The sequence below is a fragment of the Apostichopus japonicus genome, chromosome 9 (genome assembly GCF_037975245.1).
Source record: "Apostichopus japonicus isolate 1M-3 chromosome 9, ASM3797524v1, whole genome shotgun sequence".
In the NCBI taxonomy this organism is placed as follows: domain Eukaryota; kingdom Metazoa; phylum Echinodermata; class Holothuroidea; order Aspidochirotida; family Stichopodidae; genus Apostichopus; species Apostichopus japonicus.
Window position 1 is genome coordinate 6,131,533 of NC_092569.1, and position 14,703 is coordinate 6,146,235.

Here is a 14,703-nt window from a genome sequence, read left to right on the forward strand (position 1 = left end):
CCTCAACTTATCAAGTTAACCTTGAAATTTTTTTCATTTTGAAATTGTTTTGACACAAGATTGATACTAACATGAAAAAGCTTTCTGGGCCATGAAATGTGGAAAATTGAATCACATGCAGTTTCTTCTTGCTCATTTCTTTTGATTTGATATCAACAATACATGGGGGGGGGAGGAGGGGGAGGGGGAAAATTCAAGTTTGCTTTTTGATCGTCTTGATTGTTTTGGTCAAATTTCATTCCCTGATGTGTTCTCTCCAAGTACAATGTTTTGTTAGATAATTAGACCATCTGCAGTATGTAAATATTAACTTGAATTGAAAACCTGAAAGCATAATCAAGCTATAAAGCCAGCAGAGCAATAATTTTGTAATGTTAAGATTTTCTTTTCAGTGTGAATTATTTATTTATGAACAGAGCAATTATATATTATAATCAATACAACAACTAAAAAAGTATCAGTGGCCGGGTCAAGGTTTTAAGTTTTAAGAAAGAAAGATAAATTCTCACCAAAATGATCTGAAAAAGCTTTCTTAAAGTGACATACATGTGATATACTGTACAACCATATATGCTGGTGGCTTTAATAAGTTCACACGATTCCAGTCAATATACTGTATACTACATAATTTAAGTTTGTGCACTATCTGCATCTGAAACTGCATCTTGATATATCTATTAAGTCAACAGTTACATATCTGTATTCAGATTTATAAATCACTCCATAGTATCCTTTTCTTTTTATCATTTTCCCACCCCTTCTTTCTCTCCCTTTTTAAATTTTTTTTTTACGGTGACGTTTCATGGTCAGTTTACGTGTACAGCTCATGTAAACTCTTAGATACTGATAAAAAATTGTTAAGTTTTAATCAAACGTAAGTTTCATGTCAACTGCTTGAAAAAGAAAGAAAAAGAAAAGGTGTGTTGCTAATATCTGATTGCATATTGGTCCATTCATTTGATTAAGTATGGCTGCCATGGCAACCAACAACTCATCCAAAAGCCTGCTTTGATATTTGGGATTACTGCAGTCTCTCTCTCATCATTACTTTGCATGCCATCGTTGGCAATGGATCCAGGAGAGTAAATAGCTCGGTGTTCATTTACAATCCATGTATTCAGTCAAGTACTCGACAAAGTGCATATGTGGTGTCGTTGATGTGTTTGGTTTCTTATTGGAATATTGGATAACAAACACTTAACACTGGAAGTGCTCTAATAATATTTTTCTGATATGTTGTGTCAGGATTCGATGGAATGCTATAAATCAGCTCGTTAAATGTAAGTGCTATATCCTTAATCACCTTGTTTTTTCATATTTCAGTGCATAATTGTGAATTTGTAAAAAAAATAGTGAAGAGGAATGCATTGTAAAGGAGACGAAATAGCTCAACATTTGTAAAAAGATACAAATTCTTGGCAAACTGAAAAGAAAAGTGATTACAAAATGTCGTAGAAATGAAGTGTGTGTTTCTTTGAGTAATGTTTAAGTGGAAAATAGGTCTTATCGATATAAGTTCATTGAGGAGTGACCTCATTAATGGAATAATGATAGGAATGTCAGTTGAAATCATGTAACATGTAATTTGCTGTGCATCGTAGCATTTAAAAAGAAAAAGAAAGCAATGACATATAAAACCTTTTCACATTTTGCTGTACATCAGTACACTGTACAGTATATATTGATTTTCAATAGCCATGATAAATGGAACAACAAAGCCATGTCGTTTCGCTGAAGACATTGAGAAATACTCATAGTAAACCTGCCAGCTTAGAAATATTTATGTTGAGTGGAATTGCAAGCTGTCACATTACCATACAGAAGATAGAACTATCATGAGTAATACCACAACTAAACTAACATCCTACTGTGCATTGACAAAATTTTTAACTACTCATTCAGTGTCCTCCAGTTTACTTCTCTCCTCATTTCCATAACTGCTCCCAACAATTACACAAAGTATCCAGAGCTTCCTGTAACATACTACAGTGTGTGTGTGATAGTGATATCATTCAGTTATAATGCTATCAAATCCTGCAGAAAAGCAGTTACAAAATCTGCGAGTCTGTCCCCCACCACCCCTCCCCCCTCTACATAGCATCCCTTTATTAATGGTGATTCATATGAATACATACTTTATAAACACACAAGGTTGTGAAATACTGATGCATTTTAAATGTTGGCACTTCATTAAAGTTCACATGGTCTGTAAACTACTGTAATTCTGTATAATGGAAACAATATATGCTGTAATTAATATCTGATTAATATTTGATACAGTCACTCCATCTACAGTATGCAGTAGACATATTTTTGTATTCTTCTTTGTATTCCAATTATTTTCTGAGTTTTTGCAGCCTTATTTAGAGGGTCTTATTGCCTTTGTATTCTACTTTGTGCTCCAATCACGTTGGGATTTACAGCCCCCATTAGAGGGTCTAATATGTTTTGATGTGTTACAGCCCCCATTAGAGGGTCTAATATGTTTTGATGTGTTACAGCCCCCATTAGAGGGTCTAATATGTTTTGATGTGTTACAGCCCCCATTAGAGGGTCTAATTGCCTTTGTATTCTACTTTGTGTTCCAATCATGTTGGGATTTACAGCCCCCATTAGAGGGTCTAATATGTTTTGATGTGTTACAGCCCCCATTAGAGGGTCTAATTGCCTTTGTATTCTACTTTGTGTTACAATCATGTTGGGATTTACAGCCCCCATTAGAGGGTCTAATATGTTTTGATATGTTACAGCCCCCATTAGAGGGTCTTATTGCCTTTGTATTCTACTTTGTGTTACAATCATATTCTGATTTTTGTCAGTCCCCAGTAGAAGAATGTCTTATTGCCTTTGCATTCTACTTTGCTGCCCAATAAAGGATCTTATTGCCCTAGGTATTTTTGTACTAACTGAACTCTAAAATAAGAAATGAACAGAAAAAATTGTAATCAAGTTCTCCTGACAAACAATGTGTATATGAGTGAAAGACTGCTGGTGTTTTTGGACTTATATTGGCTACTAGTTTTCCATGAATAATTTACGTGCATGAATTCTTGACTTTAAGCTCTATATTAATGTTCTCTGTTTTATTTTCTCCTTTGCAGTGTTTGCAATTAATAGGTCATTCAAATGGAGGTCGCATGTCATCGATTGAAAGCAACAGGTAGATGGATGACTTTGTAAATTTGTGTCTTCAAATACAATATTCACCTCTGATGTCTGGGAAGAAAGAGCAAGAGGAGGATACAGAATAGTTAGAGATTATGAGAGCAATGTGTTATCATTGGTTGCAGTGGAAAACATATCTCGTTGATATGGAAGCGTGCATTATCAAATAGACACTAAAAGAACTATTTATAGCAACCGTCTCCATTTTAGTTGAATCAGCCGAGAGCATTTGATTCCAGGATCTGGTCGCAGTATTTAGTCTGATTTAGTCTGTCTGTGCGTGTACAACTCATCGAAGAACAACTTAACAAATGATTCATTGAGTTGGAAGACAAAGACAGCATCATCATGAGTTCCCAACCTGTGGGAGAGAACAATAGAAATGGGAGAAACTCGAAAGCAAAAACAGTCACTTTTTATAAGAGTGGGGATGTTAACTTTGCCGGACTTAGGATGGCCATCACTCAGCGTAACTACAGGAGTTTTGAGACACTGTTGGATGAGCTCACTAAAAAAGTTGCCTTACCCCAGGGAGCCAGAAGGGTTCACACCCCTGGCGGTATCCATTCCGTGACGAGTGTCGAGGCCCTGGAAGACGGAAAATCTTACGTCGTTACATCGTCCAGAAAACTGAAACCTCTTAACCTGGATGAGATTCAGAAACAACGGGTATGGATACCAGCCAAGAAAACTTTGCCGAATGGAACAGCGTCGAAAAAGGTACCAAATGGTCAGAAGAAACCCGTCAAAGCAAAAACGTCTCCAAAGGAGAGGACGCCACCATCAAGAGACGCTAGGTCGACCAAGCTACCACCGACACCAAAGAAAATCATGATCATGAAGAATGGTGATCTGCAGACGAAACACATGATGCTCCTCAACCGTCGAACAGCTCAAAACTTTGAGGATGTGTTGCAAGATATAAGTGAGATTTTTAAGTTGCCAGTCAAGAAATTATGCACATCAGATGGGACAAAGGTAGAGTACACTTTAAATATAATCCAAATTAATTTTTTATTACATTTCACTTTGATCACAAAATTACCTTCATAACAGAACTACAAAGAACAGTAGTACTGTTACTTTTTCATAAAAATGCTAAGATTTAGCCTAAGCCTAAAACACTTTCATATATATGCACTCTGTGTAGTGTACGGGACACATCAGAATTGTGTCTTATGTTGGGGCTATTGTGTTATCGTTGGTCATGAATTTGGCATTTTTCATCAGCTATTTTATTACCAGCTAACTTGTGCTCTCGTGTCGTACATTAAGTGCTTTGTCGATCTGTCTTTGAGATATTTTACAGCGAACTGCAGGACATTAAACAGTGAACGCTACTACTCTTAGCTTAGATTGACACAAACAAGTAGGATCAGTTCAAGCTAAACATATAAGTGTCATATTCATGTGCACTCTCAACTTCAAATTGACAATCATCATGATAAAGTAGTGACATGCAACCACTTAGTATACATGTGGCATACAGAAAATAGATGATGCTGAGACATATATAATGATCTTGATACTGTGGTGTGTATGTCTGATTGTCTAACCTTGACTAAAAAGAGACCAAGTGCTCAAAATAAAACGTAAGAAAGACTAGCATTAGGTCAGCAAGGAAGGGGTCAAAGGTTAGTCCACTCCTAAGATTGAACAAACAAGAGGCTCTACTGTTGCTTTTTCCTTACAAGTTCAATTAACTTAGTAATGTAGCTGGTCAACATTCTTCTTCTTTTAATTCAGGTTGAGAGTCTTCAAGCAGTATTCAATGGTCCAGAGTTGTTCGTGGCACTATCGGGCACAGAACGTTTTAGGCCTCTGAACTACCTGGAGAACTCTCCCTTCAAAGCAGTTCGATCAAGAGAGAGATTACGAAGAAAGTCAGAAGACAGTGGCGACCAGCCTCCGGCAAAAATCACTAAGAAGTCCAGTAAGTTACTTTTGTTTATTGCACATTAATGTATGTTTTCTTTGCCATATTAGTCTATTCCCTCGAGGATATTGTAACTACAGTACATCGTGTTTAGCGATACATACGTTTGTGCTTTTGGAACATTTTAAAATATTCCCATCCCCTTGTTGCTAAAATAGATCTGCTAGTTAATCAGAATAAACCTCAGTGATGCAGAAAATTGAAATAATTCCTTTTTAAAAAGGTATTAAAAAACAAAGTTAATATAAAAGGAATTAAAATGTTGCACTGCCCACTGTTAAAACTTTCAGTGCTTTCCCTTCTGTTTCCCTTCTAGGATACTATTTACAAGTTTACTAAGTATATTGCATCTTTCAAATGCAAGATTTAATTTGTTCCTTGCTTACCTGTCTCCCCACAATCATAGCACTCTCGTTCTACCGTACAGTATCTAACATCCTACCGAAGATATATGCTCTCATTGCTTTATAATCTGAAGCAAATCTATGCAGCTTATAAACATCTTACTGGACAGCTTTATTGTTCTCTGGAAATATCGTTTCTCTCTTACGAGTCTGAAATATGGTTCAGTGCAATGTTTGTTCAAGTGCAGGAACTGGAGACCAAATTTTAGACCCAATTTATTCCCAAGAACCATGAACTGGGAGATGAGCACTGTTTCTTTAAACTTGTGAAATTCATTGATATGCTTAAGAGCCTTGTTTAATATCAATATTTGTTCAATCTCTAGGGACAGTGAGTGAATGAATTGTTGGCATCACAGAGTGGATTTATCTTTTGTCTGAAAAATCAATGTATAGATTAATTGATTGGTAGAATAAGCTGGTAGTAATGTCAAGGATTGCAATACTTTAAAAACATTATTTTGTATTTTTTTTCAGCCATTTAATTTGAATTGGTAGTTCCATTCCTAACTACTGAAGCATACTTGTGGTTACAGACTGCAGTACAATTAAAGACTTTTAGCTTTCTTCTTTTGTATGAAAACTAGTTTTTTGGCTGTTGCCATTTCCTGGGTAATTTTGAAAGTAGCTTTATGCAGTTATTGTTTTTAAAGCACAAGAGCTATTCTGAGGCTCTAGATCATGCAGTGCCCATATAGACTGTGTGTTGTGATCTCTATCTCTATAAACCAAAAAGAGGAAGAAGGGAAAAACATGGTGTATGAAGATATTATGAATGAAGGCTCATCAAATACGTCATTTATACAGTATGCAAAATCTTCTGTGCTTAGGAAAGGGCCACACAAGAATTGAACATGTACCAGAAGATAAATTAAACTCTCTATAGATAATAAGAGCCAAACAATAGGAAAACCCTAAAGAAAGTCCATAAATAACAAGAACTTAACAAATTTTGAAATATATTTTCTCACTGGCTGAAAATGTAGTAAGTTTGGAAAGCATGGTCAATGATTCATTGACTACAATTATCACAACTTTCATGATTCCTTAAACATGAGGGGGAAAAAAATAATAAAAGAAGTAAAACGTATCCTCATCATTTCCTGCCTCTCCCCACCCCCTACCCCCTAAAAAGAATGGCAGTAAACACATGTTGACACAAAACAGACTAAATTCGACAAGCAAAGCATAAATTTGACAATGAGATGATTACTACTGTATAGCATTCTCATAATATTTACTTTCTGTATGATTACTTTTATGATTAATACATGGTTATTGCATAAATTTCCAGATTAGCTTTTTAAGGTTACTAAATCTTTCTCAGATTGTGGAGTGCCAGGCAACTCTATAGTGAAGATATTCTATTGGTATGTTGGCAGGTGCACTTGAGGAGTTGATAGTTCCTCATATAAATTACATAACTAACCAGCCTATACTGTATCTCCACCATTTGGTCAGGTGAAGTTTGTGAATTTAATAACAGTATAAGTTACACATTAACTAGATCTTAAGATAACAGTGTACAATGGAAAGTAATTTCAAAATTATTGTAGGCTTTATGGAGTACTTAATCATATACTTATTAAGTTGTGACCATAGTGAATTGAAATTGGCTGCATGTTTACTGTACACCCACAGTCAGATTTTTAAAATTAATTTCTCATTAAAACTTTAATGGTAATGTACTTTAATTTGATTTTAAAAAGTTCTACTCTTTGAAAACATACCACAGTCAAGCCATAGAAATTCTTCCATATTATACTGTTTGAGTGTATACGATAAGTATTAAATTCACTATTAAACAAATCCTCCCACCTCCTCCTGAGTACTGCTGAGAATGTTAGAACAAGACCCATCAAATCACCCTTGTAAACAGTTTTCATTGTTTTCAAAAACTTTAGTGAAGCTGATGTTTCATATATAAACCACTTTGGTTTGGGTTTAGAAGGCAAGTTACTGTTTGCCGTGGAATATTTTAGTGGCTCCTATTTCAGGTTCAAGTCCTATTTGGGATTTCAATAGTGTTTGCTCCTTCTGGGTAGCATATCCTGACTTCCTCCACTATGACAATAAAAGTCGGTCAGGTACTGTACCCGTGTTCTTATAATAAGTACTGTCAATGACAGACAAGTGACACATGACAATGTGATAGGTTACTTATAATTGCCCACTTCTGAGGGTACTTGAAATTTACTTCGTTCCCCACTTACCTGTCTCCCCACAACCTATGCACCACATTCTACCGTGTCTAGAATGCCCTGGTAATCTTTTTACACTGTACACCCTCACTGACCCTAGTGACCTCCTTCATTTTTCTACCCACAAAGTGTTTCACTGTGTTTTTCGGAGTTGAAAATTTTTTCGCGAAATTCAATAAAAGTCGGTCAGGTACTGTACCCGTGTTCTTAAAATAAGTACTGTCAATGACAGACAAGTGACACATGACAATGTGATAGGTTACTTATAATTGCCCACTTCTGAGGGTACTTGAAGTATGTCAGTAAGATGCAACATAAAGTGTGTATCGTTACTATGAAAGTACTTATTGTAGGAATTTTAAACCTAAGGACATAAAAGATATCCATCAGGCAAAAGTCTGACAAACCAATCCAGGAATCCTTGTTTATTCCTTCATAGTTCTTTTTATTTCATAGACATTTGTTGAATTCTTCAACTGTCAGTAAAATAAATACAGATCTCTTTATAGTTGCTAAATTCATATCTTGTGCATTTGAACTGGTGTTAGAAGCATACATAGGCTCTTTGACACCAACTGTATACACACTGCACACTTTTTTGCTTCAATTTAAAATTGTTGTAATATTCTGCTAATGGAATATTTTCTTTGGCTTGGGAGTCAGATCATGCAATGAAAGTCAGATTAATGTAATCCATAGATATACTCCTTGTAAGTACCCCTATGCCCTTCAGTGGTACATATAATTACATGTGGTTTCTTTGATCCTATTTTGGTATGTTTGTGTGTGTTTACAGTATAAAGTATGTGACCTTGTTATTAAAAGTAAAGAATGCTGCACTCAATGCACCTAGTTAGTTTTTGAGTGGCTGACTGATAATATCATCTTTTACAGATTTACAACCATTAACATTAATTTTTATAGTAAAGTCAGTTCAAACATGTATATATCGTTTGCCAGCTACAGTATTCTATCCATCATACTGTCATGAGGAGTGTCATGATTACTGTAGGGTACCTGATAGAAATGGCAAGGAAATGTTATCTTCATCTCGGCTGCAGTAAGTCCAGGCTCTGTTCATCAGCTCTGTCAGCTTCGTTCAGTTTATATAATTACACATTTTACAATGTATGTATGGAAATCCTATGTGTAAAATTTCAATGATTTTGTAGACGGACACCGATACAACCATCCAATTTGTAGAACATCTGCTGAAGTTAAGAGGTTGCTCATTAAGACTACTAATGAAGGTCGCATCAAGGTTTTTTTTATTTTTTATAATTACAGCTTTCAGTTCTATCATTAAAAATTCTAATGCATTAGAAATTGCATCACAACTGGGCTTAAACTTGCATTCTATTTTCTGTAAGGTGTGTCTTAAACATCTTGACGCTAATTATATATATTTTTGTGGACAAACTGATTATGTGGACAGCGTACAAAAACGATAATAATAATAATAATAAAATCATAATGTACTGTATGTTGAATTTTGAAGTACAGTAAGTAAATAAAATGCATGCTGTACAGTACTGTAATGTGTGTATGCATTGGTATAGACATGCATTGTACATGAACGATGTTGTTCTCTTCAAATTGGTAAAAATGAGAAATACGTGCCAGATCTTATTATTGTTGTGGGACACAATCCTATAACCAAGATTACCTTTTTCAATATATCAACTTACCAACAGTGGCCCTCCATGTATCCATATAAAGTAATATTACCATTTATCCACAGAAATGTTTTGTAAAGGGCCCCCATTGACCTACTACACACTAATTGGATCAATCCTTCTCGGAAGTCTTGTCAATGTCAACTTCTTTGGTAACAAAGTTAATAACAGTAGTTCTTCCCTCATTCTAACACTGCACCATTAAGTTGTGGGTACGTAGTATGTATATTAACTGCATGTCCACAGTTTTGTTTTCTAGTGGCATTGCTGAGTGGGGGAGGGGGTGGGGTTGGTGGGGAAAGGGGTTGAAAACAGGATGCCCAGGTCTGTTTTGATCCCCACAACAAACAAATTTCCTGGTAACTGGGCACTTTGGTAATGTGGGAATGTCAAGAGAATATAATAGCATGCTAAAATTTTCAATTCTTGTCTTCTTCTCTTCTTGTCGCCAGAGGGCAAATGGCGTGTCTGGATCGCTACAAATGAAAATCCAGCTGCAGGAACCGATGCGACTGTGTACATGGTAGTGTACGGTGATAAAGGAAAAACAGATGACATCATACTAGGGGCTGGGGATGGCTACTTCGAGGCAGGAAATGAAGATGAATTTACTGTGAGTGGCAAATTTGTGGTGGAAATATTGACCCATTTGCAGATTTATTAGATGTACATCTCTTTTACATTGATTTATGTCTGGTACTTTTGCGATTTTTGTCTACAGTACCTTTTTAAACATACTTTGACATCCATTGAGAGGCTGCATGGTAGATCACTGAGCTGTTCAATATACAGGAAAGGAAACAATGTTAAGGCTGCAAAGTTTCTAATTCCCTAAAAAAATGGTTGGGGAGGGTGGGAGAGGGTGGGGGAGGGTGGGAGAGGGTGAGGGAGGATGGGAGAGGGTGAGGGAGGGTGGGGGAGGTTGGGGGGAGGGTATTTCTATAGTTGGTGATACATGACACTGCAAAACATGATGTTTGGTGGTGGCACAAAGGATAATGTGCAAACAGTGTTCTTGTTGTGTCCAGTTTGATGAGAGCAGTTTCACCATTTCTTGTAACATTTGAAAGCTTTGACCATCATAAACTATAGTTTCTATATATTTGCCAGCAGCCTTACATAGTTTGTAGAGAGGAAAATCTATCTAAAGTTACAAACCAAGCTCAATGTCAAGTTAATATGTTACTTCTCTGCATTGACATGTATTCAAGTCAAGAAGCCGAGAATGAACTTGTAACCTGTAGCACACATATGCTCTCTTTCTCTTGTATTTTTTTTCTTATTGCATAACAATTAAAGACAATGATAAGTGTAATAAATGTTAAGTGTTCTCTTTTGACGAATTTGCAGTTTGTAATAAGTTTAAGAGGGTGAAATTTGATCTTTTTTATATCTAGACTCCAACACCAGCACCACAATTTATGTTTTGAGAACTCTAATTTTCTCTGTCAACCTCGCTATCATTATTCAACAAATAACTTTGGTCTTAAAATCGCAGATTCAGATCGGAGATGTCGGAGAGATTTACAAGATTAGGATCGGTCATGACGATGGCACAGAGTTTGCTGGCTGGAAATGTGATGAGGTAGGTGGATTGATTGCATTTTGACTAGTGGTGGAGCTAGGGGTATTGGTCAGGGGGGCGAGAATGGTCTGTTTTGGCACTATCTAAGCGGAGCGCCACCACAGGTTGGCGCGGAGTGTACAGAATTTTTTGAGTAAAGATACTCCCTAGATCGCTGGAAATGACCCTTTCCAGGCCTTGCTAATTTGCAGATAAACAAAGAATAAATAGGTGTCATCATTTTGTCAGAAAATTACACCAAGAAAATGTGACAAATGTCAAAAGGTAGATGGAGAGCGCAATAAAAAAGTCCATACTGTAATCGCGAATAAGTAAAAGTGGTAAAAAGCTGAAAAGGGCGCCAGCAGTCCATTTGAGTCCGTCAGGGGTGGGGGCATCCGCCCCCCCTGACTGTATGGAAGCTCCGCCTCTGATTTTGACTTAATTATCAGACATTTCAACTTATTTTAAGTTTTATGTTAATTTGGAATAAAAATCTTAACCATGCAAGTTAATGAAGTTCTTTGTAATAAGATTTCTTTGTAGCTGTTGGGGTTTTGGAGGTAAACTTCCATGGATTACTTTAAAGGGAAACTCAGTTGTGTTCAATAATGAAAAGGCTAAATAGCAGTGAAATGAAAAAGCATGCATTACTCGACTGAGTGTCATACTTTTTACTTTAACCTTATATACTTAATCTCTTTCTCTTTATTGAAGCTAATTGTCCTGCAGCTTCCATTTTAATGACTGGATTTACATATATATTATTTTATTATCGAGATTCAGCCATACTTGGTTTTCATTTTCCTGTCTACTACATCACAGTATGATACATGAAAACCCTAATTATTCAATAGAGCCGTGATTAGCACACACTTGCAAACAGAGAATTTTATATAGCAATATCAAATGTAAAACACTTGATAAGATCTTCAATATAACGTTAGATTTAAAAGGTTTTCCCCTCTAGCCTTATTAGCTTGCTTTCACAGAATTTTTGACAGCTAATGAAGCTACCAATGTAGCCACTCAAGGAAACTCCACATTCATTTGATACCAAAATGTACACTGAACAAGATGACAAACTTGTGTTTTTCCTGGTCAATTATTCTGCCTTGCTTCCACTGCTGGGGAATTTTCGTGCATTTACCATATTATTCAAATGCAATTTTTTCCCTTTTGTTTATTTTGGTATCTGTTTTGTTTCAGGGAGTAAAATTGAATTATTCTAGGTCGCTGTCGTTTGGGCAGAGCTGAGAATGTGAAAAATATTGAATTTGTGAAGAAAAAGCTGTGTTAGGAAATTTCATTTGGAAGATAGCCTCTATGACATTTGAGAGTGCTCAAGATTCTGTTTTTTTTTAAATTTTATTGAAAGTGTGCTATGAGCGTGTTTGTGAGTTTAGAGAGTGAGTTATATGGATTCCGTAGCCCTGACCTTTGATGCTGGTCAGTCAGAGAGCAAGCTATCAAAACGTGGCATTATGGTTTATTCCTCCAAGGTTTTTATATTTCTAATTTCGTGAGCAGTAGTACAGTGAGTCTTGTGTTGGGGTACTTTGTTTTGTTCTACAGATATTACAGGTCTTGAAAACAGAAAGCTACAATGTAAACAAGGGTAGCTGACATGTGTGCATAGTGCTAGTAAAAATCTACATTTTGTGGATCTTCAATTTATACATGTTTTTCTGGACAATGAAGTATTTAGATTTTTTTTCATAGCTTCTGTAGAGTCAGACAGGGGTAGATGGGGGGGGTTGATGGGAGGGGAGGAGTGTAAAGGGTTTAGGTGAATTGGAGAGTAAGATGTGGTGGGAATGGGGGGTCTTGAAAGTGTTAAAGAGAGGTCTTTTGAGAAATAGGTATTTAGTTCATACCTCTCATACAGGTTGTATTTAATATTCATAAACTAATTGGTAGCACTTCAGCAGCTCCCTTAAACTGACGATAGTGCTGTGTGGATTTGAAACTGTTACAGTTATTTATGCTTTGTTCCTCTGACATTCTTTTGTAAAAAAAAATTTGAATGCTAAGGTATTCCCTGTAATGTTTATAGCTGAAACTTAATAAAAAATGAATCTGTTTTGAATACGTTTGATTTACTTTGGTTTCTAAGTTATGCTACCCATATAAGAATATGTGGCTTGTGTGAAGAAAAAAATTGACTTGTTCATAGACTTAGTTTAAATATTGCCATAAATGGTTTAACAAACTCAAAGAGATGCTTCAGATTTGGGTTTTGGAATTCCTTTTTTCTCTCTTTATTTTACAATTCTGTCACAAAAATGTAGGCCATACATGTCTTTGAGTGCTTTTTGTAGACAAAATTTGTTTAGTGGCAGTTATGTTGGATTGAACTTCACCTTTTTGACCCTGTGATCTAGTGATTAAATTAACACCCACAGTCAGCAGCTTTAATACATCAGTTTTGTTTGATCTGGAGAAAGCTGATTTATTTATATAGTATGATTAACAAGGTAAAACTATGTATCTCCTTTTACATCGTGTCATACGACTATATTGCCTTCAGATTTAGTGTTTGTTTTTGTGACACCTTTCAGTGTACACTATAAGCACCTTTTGGGTAGAGAGGTGCTTGATACATTTGACGGGGTTAGTTTTACCATAAATTAAAATATCAAATATGAAATATATTCATAATGTTTTGTAGAAGTGTTAAGTGAGAATTCCCAAAGGTGTGAAAGAGGTCATTGCATTCTGATAGCTAAAAGCAAGAGGCCTGCATATAAATTGTCTAGAGCCAAGGCACAGCAGGAAGAGTAGTGAACTTTTCTAGGAGTTCAGTTACACTGCAAAGAGTATTACATGTACTTACATCAGAATATACATCATTATTTACATAATTTTAAGCTTATATTCATAGCTAGGGGGAGAAACAAATATTAGAAGGCAAACAGAGCGATATTTTCATAAAGTTTGCAAATTTTGGATCTAGTGACGATTCTCTGGCGATTCTTATCTGCAGTGTACTGTACGTACTTATATGTTATTAAAGTAAAGTCTCAAAGATGACGTTAGTGTGCAAATATTATTTTCATCTCATCATTAATATATTAGTTTCCCACACTTAAGTAGATTCTGATCAGTTCTTTCAAGTTCACCTGTGAAACGCTGCCAGGTTTAGCCGCAGAGACATCTCTAATTACTAAATGTTTCTTGCTTTACACTCGTGAGGAGCTAAAAAAAGAGCATTTTTTGTGAGGATCAATCAATCAAATTTTTGGTATTAATTGAATGTAATCTACAGTTCTATGGTAGTGTGGCTTAACATTGGTGATACCGACATAGCTTAACCTTTGTAGGTCTCTCCATACTTTCAATAATTCACATACCAGCATAATTTAGTGTGATAAGTAACTGTGATTTATAGGCTTGTTTGTCAACAACGGTGTTAATAACATGCTTTCATTTGTTATTCATCTTCAGTCTGATGTAATCAAAATTTGATGAAAGTGTACTGGTTTTTACTGATTTTTGTGACATGAGCTGAGTGAATTCATTAATATTTGGAAGGATATTTGAGGTGAATAGAGGGTGATCTTGAAATTCACTTTTACTGTAGGGCTCCTCTGCTTTCAGTTGTTGATACCAATACCACAAATTTAACATATTTAATTGGCACAGTTGTTATGATATGGGGGATTGAAAGGTGTTCGGTATTAGCTGTGGAGAAAGGCATTTATGTACTGTACATGCTCATTTTTGTACATATATATTTTTTCCACTGTTGTGTAAC

General features: G+C 35.8%; 1 protein-coding gene across 4 annotated transcripts in view; it reads left to right on the plus strand.

Moving 5' to 3' along the window:
* Positions 1 to 14,703, plus strand: part of LOC139974565 (uncharacterized) — a 135,385-nt gene that overhangs the window by 28,757 nt on the left and 91,925 nt on the right. For all 4 annotated transcript variants that reach the window (XM_071981798.1, XM_071981794.1, XM_071981795.1 and 1 more), the window contains exons 2-5: positions 3,102 to 4,143; positions 4,912 to 5,098; positions 9,835 to 9,995; positions 10,881 to 10,967. In XM_071981798.1, the coding sequence (XP_071837899.1) occupies positions 3,514 to 4,143; positions 4,912 to 5,098; positions 9,835 to 9,995; positions 10,881 to 10,967 (1,065 nt within the window). In that variant the 5' untranslated portion in view covers positions 3,102 to 3,513. The remainder of the gene's footprint in view (positions 1 to 3,101; positions 4,144 to 4,911; positions 5,099 to 9,834; positions 9,996 to 10,880; positions 10,968 to 14,703) is intronic.